Source organism: Erythranthe guttata, chromosome 4, assembly GCF_056151865.1.
Source record: "Erythranthe guttata isolate IM_541 chromosome 4, IM_541, whole genome shotgun sequence".
Taxonomy (NCBI): domain Eukaryota; kingdom Viridiplantae; phylum Streptophyta; class Magnoliopsida; order Lamiales; family Phrymaceae; genus Erythranthe; species Erythranthe guttata.
In genome coordinates this window covers 3,982,756-3,988,884 of record NC_142536.1, presented here as the reverse complement: position 1 = coordinate 3,988,884, position 6,129 = coordinate 3,982,756, and the positions used below count along the sequence as shown (strand labels likewise).

Here is a 6,129-nt window from a genome sequence, read left to right as displayed (position 1 = left end):
TACGGTAAGCAAAATAAGAAGCTGGAACAATTCAAATAACAAGAATCACATCAATTGTCACTATTTTGACCTAAGAAATCGGATAAACATAGAACAAAAGAGCCAAGAGTTTCATCTAAATCTATTTCTTCCTAAGAGTAGAGACTTCCAAAATGCAAACCAAAGCTCCATGTTTACTAGGATGATAGTGTGTCATTGGCTTTACAAAGTCGACATAGTACAATTGAGTGTGAGACAAAATGGTGACACTTCAACCAGAACAAGCTTATGGATATCATCAGTTAATACAGTTAAATAAAATGAAAAAGTATAATGATTTGTTGAGATAAAGTTCGGCAATAAAAGAACAGTAGATATAAATAAAGTATTTATACTTCACAGCAAGGATAACAAAGATCAACACAGCCTGTTAGAGCATATAGATTTTTTAACAAGTTTAATCTTCGGGACTAGAACCAGGAATTTAGGCCCAGATTTGTATATCTAGGTTTAATCTCTATGATAAATCATGATTTAATTTAGTTATGATTTACCAAATTTGATTTCTTGTAATAGTAACCGACAGATCACTTCTCACAGTTTTTTCACTAATTTAATAAATAAATTATGAAGTGCATGAAGAATAATATCAATTTGAACATCAACAAGACAATATATCAGCCAATTACTGCAGCAACAATATGCAATAACACCTCTTCTCTTGAAAAATAAACGGTCAATAAAAAGTACTTATGAAGTATGAACTGGCATATAGTCTCTGTTCACAGAGTAATAACATAAGATGAAACGGAGTTAGTTGCGTAAACATACCGTGGTTACCTTCCGCCTTGATCCACCCATCCATTGTAACATTGTGAAGTGTAAGATACCTTGAGAACCAAAAACAAACATTAAAAAAAATCAGAAAAATCAAATTTACACGACTCTTCGTTTGCAGCAGCAAAGGCAAACGCAGCACATACATCTACATCAATAACTGAGGACAAGTCATTAGGTTTTTCAGTGACGTTTTCACTTCATTTATCATTATACAACTCATAATATACAGATAAATGCAACTGCGCAAACTTTTAGGGCAAAATTAAAATTGCCCAAGACCAAAGACAAGCATAATTTATCCAAAATCAAAGGGAAAATTGAGCATTTCAGAATTTAAACTAAACGTGGAGTGCAGTTGCCTCAGGCTATAAAATTAAACAGAACAAAAATTGGTTCAATCACAAATGTAAACTATCAGTTCAACGGGGAGGAGAAAATATGTAAGTCCAAGTCTTCGAAGGGGCAAATATACCTAATCACCGGAGAATGGCGCTGGAATTGCAGAACATCGGCGGAGAAATCTACCGTCGTGTGATCGGCCGGAGAGTGTGCGCTCAGGCAACGGCGAAAATGGCGGGAATGCTGAAGTTCCGACGAGTTGAATGACAATAATAGCTGTGGCGAAACGTTTCAGTGTTTACTGTGATTGCTTGTATTTTGTGGGAAGCCAAAAATTCAATTTTGGCAGACCGGGTGCAAATAGAAGATCACAAAATTACCGAGATTGTAATTACAGAATTGCCACTCACCCGATAATTACATAATTACCCCTACTAATTAAAGAAATAATTTGAACAACTGTCCATGTCCACGATAATAACAGACATTCCACTCTTCAAAAGTAATTACAAAATTGTCACTCACGAAGTAGTTACTAAACTGTCACTCACCAAGTAATTAATTAATGAGGGGTAAATCGGTAAATTCACACGAACAATGAAATTTAAAAGGGAAGAGTCCAACAAATATATGAAATCAAAAATGGCAGGAATCGAAAATTTCGACTCCAATTTCCATCATTTTTTTTAATTTCATTTCTCATATTAAAAAAACAGAGTAGAGATATACACATGGACAAATCTTTATAGCAGACCAATCACAATCCCACAATACATTGATGAAATCATTCAACACCAAATAAACAAATTTCTTCACAAAGACCTTGGCTTCAGTACAATCGTCGAGTGCTTCAAAATATGCAGACTAAACTGCCCACCCTTCTCACTAGTATCAACCCTGTCCTGCCCAGGTGGCGGCAGCATCTCGAAATTCTGCACCAGCCTCCCCAAAGTAACCCCAAGAATCGGCAGAGCAAGTATAATACCAGGGCAGCTCCTCCTTCCCACACCAAACGGCAGATAACGGAAGTCGTTTCCGTTCGCCTCCACTTTCGACTCCTCCTCCAGGAATCTCTCCGGCCGGAATTCTTCAGGGTTTCGCCACGTCTCGGGATTGTTGGCCAGCCACCAAGCGTTGACCAAGATCTTGCTCTCCGCCGGAATGTCGTACCCGCCCAGCTTTGCTTCGTGGAGGTTCATGTGAGGGACTAGAAGGGGAATAGCCATTCTTAAGCGGAGGGTTTCTTTGATCACCGCTTGGAGGTAGGGCAGCTTGTGCGTGTCGGGCTCGGTTATTTGTACTCCGGGCCCCACCACTGCGTCGATTTCATCTCGGAGCCTTTTCTGGATTCGCGGGTGGTTGACTAGCTCGGCTATGCCCCACTCGACTGACCAGAGCGTTGTCTCTATGGCTGTTGCATTTTGAATGAAGTATTTGTTAGTGTTAGGAGTGCGGTGTGCATTTGAACACGTAAACTGATTCAATTCTACACACGATGTACCAAACATGTGGTGGTTGCAAAATTCAAACACGAGTGCGGCATAAGTGACGTGGACGTCAGATATACCAATTGTAAAGACATGTGCAATATTTAGATACACTTGAATCACTTAAAGAACTAAAGTAAATGGCTTTAAAAGATTTGAACCTGCAACCCCAAGAATAAATGCGACACGGGCCAAGGGGTATCATTTATATTGCCAATTTATAGGTGCGCATATTTCTGTCTACCACATACCAACCAAGACAATACGAGCACTAGAAGAATTTTTTTTTTCTTTTTTTAAAATGCCTTATAACGTGGTCTTATAAGTTACAACACGTGCACCGAAAGTATTTCGAAAACCCGATTGGCCCCATCCAAACAAAACATAGTGATCAATTGAGATTTCTAACCGAACACCCACCGTAGTCTCCATTCGATCCAATACCACTAACGCAGTTACGTCTAAACCCTAGTGATATGAGCACTAAAGAGTTTTTTTTTTAGTGGGGCATTGCACTTTTGCTATCAAACATAGGAGCGTCTTAGAATATCTAAAGGGGGCCGATTTAGTGTGTAACATAGGACTCCGAAGAACGAGAAAAAAAACGAGGACACCGAAAAGAAGGTTAAAGAATTTACCAGCAACATTGATGTTCTCAACAATGTACAGCACATTATCCTCACTGATCTCTCCCTTTTGTTGGGCTTCAAGAATGTGGTCGATCGCGCATTTCAGGCCGTCGTTGTCCACTGGCTTTGTGCTTCCGAGTTTCCTGCATCACCAAATTATCGATCAACACCTTTCCTTTTTACCCAATATTCACTATTTACACGAAAATCGGGACTCGGGTTTTCTATTCTTGAAACCTAAACGAACTCTTAGAAAAATCGAATCGAAACAGAATTGCAGATCGCGAACACTAGAAGAACCAGGTGACTATCCAGTAAATCAATTGACAAATCATGGCAATTAGCAAATACCAAATTAAAGACAATCTCCAATTCAAAATCGATTCGACATTTGGCATAGTTCATCACTACACATAGCATAATTCATCAACAATATCCAAAGTAAAAAACATGTGTTGTATGTATCCAGTTCTACAGAAAAGGAAAAGGGGCAAAAGTGGAAATACTTACTTTCTCTCATCAACAAAATAATCCTTGAAAAGCTGAAACCTCTTCTCCTTAACCTCCTTGCAGATCTTGAGATACCCTTTCAACAGAGGCCGCAAAATCGGGATAAAATCGCCGTAATTGTACTCGAAGCTCTGCGCCAGCCTGCTCCTCTCTCCGTTCAGAGATTTCAGCTTCACGAACAAGGGGTCGTCCTCTCTCTCAAACCTTCTGTCGAACATGATCCGGTACATGTTGTTGTACATCATCAATTGGAGGCGCCGCCTCAGCACGATCCCCTCGGTGGCCGCCGCCGGATTGCTCCTCACGTCGTCCACCACGGCGGCGATCTCGGCCTCCCATCCGTGGCGGTACTGCTGGACCACCTTGTTGGTGAAGAAGGGCACCGTCATGATCCGCCGCATCTTCCGCCAGTGCTCGCCGTACACGGTGAACACCATGTCCTGGCCCTTGCCGGTGAAAATGTCGAACACGACGTTGCGCGTGCGGGAGCCGAACTCGACCCCCTGGGTGTGGAGCACCTCCTTGGCCAGCTCCGGCGAGGAGACGACGACGAGGTTGCGCTGCCCCATACGGAGCAGGAATATGTCGCCCAATCTCTTGGCGTAGTCGGTGAGGTTGCGGTGGTTCAGGTCGTCGCCGACCTGGAGCCAGTTTCCGAATATCGGAACTGGAATTGGACCCGGCGGAAGCTTGAATTTCCGGCCGCGCAGCTTGGAGACGACGGTGGCGACGGTGATGGCGAAGAAGAGACCGATGAGGGTCTTCTCGAGGAGGAGGAGATCCATATTTCTGTAGGGCCGTGCTCAGATGAAAAAATGGCGGTGGTTTGCGGCGGAGGGAGGTGGTGGCTGGTGGGTAATTTTAACGGTGGTTGGAGAGAGTAAGTAGCGGAGCTGTTTCAGTAAGTTGGTCGAAACGCGAGGCTTTATAGAAGAAAGGCGCGTGGTAGGTGGTGTGGGAGGTGAGCGATTGGATTTAACGGCGTCAGAAGATAACGGAGAAATGGGCGGAACTGTTGGGTAGGTAAACCGGGGTTTGGTGGCGCAAACGGCAAAAGTTACAAAAGTTGCTACATTGGAATATACAATCAATATTAGAAGTTTAGAAGACATTACGGATGTGATAAATGTCGTTTGAGCTTTAATAATACTGTTACGATTTCAAACGTGATTTTGATCATTTTTTAATTTAAAATTTTGCAAAATCCGAAAAATAGAATTTGTAGTATTCTGAGTTAGTTTTATAATCCAACTTGAATCACCAAAATTGGATGTCGGAAGAGAAAGATATACATGAATCAATGAATAATGCCCATAACTTTGATGTATTGAGGTATCTAAAATTCAAAATGTGACTCATTCATGCATAACTTTGTCACACGGCATCCAATCTAGCGGATTTAAATTGGATTAGAAAGCTAACCCAAATGACTACGGTTTTCGTGTTTCGAATTTTGCCAAAATCAAAATAGAAATATATCAAAATTAGGTTCGGAGTCAAAACGATATTAGTAAAATTGAAATGACATTTAACATTTCATATAATTAATTTGTAGACAAACATATTGTGTTGTGTTCTTTCCAAAAAGGAAAAAAATTAAATTAAATTTAAAATAAAAAAATGGTGGACCTCATGTAAATCGTGTGTTTATATTTAGTGTTTGGTGGGAGTGGATTTACACTAGCTATTTTTATGTTGTACATTGATGACATCCTATTGGGATTAGGGAACCCCTTATTATATGTAATATGTTAATAAAATAATGAATTTTATGTAATCATTAGTATCAAGTGTCTTATAATTTTATAATTGAGTGACTAATGTTTTTCTTCGCTTAGATTTGGCAGCTATATTATTGGGCAAGAGAGATCTATTATTATTTATTTATATCATGACATCATCTGACATGTCAAAATACAATCTAGTACAGACTTGAAGCGATGGTCTAGCGGTTGATCAAAGTTTGAATCCGGTCTAGTACATATGATTAGTCTAGCATAGTTTACGTTTCTCGTATAATTTGCAAGTTATTATACGGGAATGTATGTTTACCAATTGCACGTATACGCTTGCGGGTTCTTTCATTAGAATGACATTTATTTTGGACTTGAATATTTAAATTACTTAGGTACTATTACATTACGTACAGTAATTCTTAATGTACATATTGAATGGCAGGTACACTAAATTGGTTGTTATTAGAATGTCAATTGCTGTGGTATGCCTATATTAGTTAACCTACCATTATTCATCATCCCAAAAGTTTCAATTTGAATTATCGTATGCGGAATTAATTTGGTGTTATGATTTAACGTATTGGGAATTCTCAATTGACTATCAAAAGG

General features: G+C 39.9%; 1 protein-coding gene across 1 annotated transcript; it reads right to left on the bottom strand.

The window, feature by feature from the left end:
• Positions 1–1,808: 1,808 nt before the first annotated feature.
• Positions 1,809–4,706, bottom strand: LOC105962128 (trans-cinnamate 4-monooxygenase). Its single transcript, XM_012986446.2, has 3 exons — positions 3,785–4,706; positions 3,284–3,417; positions 1,809–2,569 (listed from the first exon to the last, which is right to left on the bottom strand). The coding sequence occupies exons 1-3, from the start codon at positions 4,567–4,569 to the stop codon at positions 1,971–1,973; spliced, it is 1,518 nt and encodes a 505-aa protein (XP_012841900.2). The 5' UTR covers positions 4,570–4,706; the 3' UTR covers positions 1,809–1,970.
• Positions 4,707–6,129: the final 1,423 nt, after the last annotated feature.

Bases quoted from the DNA above. Each gene is read 5' to 3' on its own strand.
- LOC105962128 (XM_012986446.2), bottom strand. From the start codon at position 4,569: ATGGATCTCCTCCTCCTCGAGAAGACCCTCATCGGTCTCTTCTTCGCC. The intron at 3,418-3,784 runs GTAAGTATTTCC...TTGGTGATGCAG, and splicing joins TATTTTGTTGATGAGAGAAA to GAAACTCGGAAGCACAAAGC. The intron at 2,570-3,283 runs GTAAATTCTTTA...AAAATGCAACAG, and splicing joins TGAGAACATCAATGTTGCTG to CCATAGAGACAACGCTCTGG.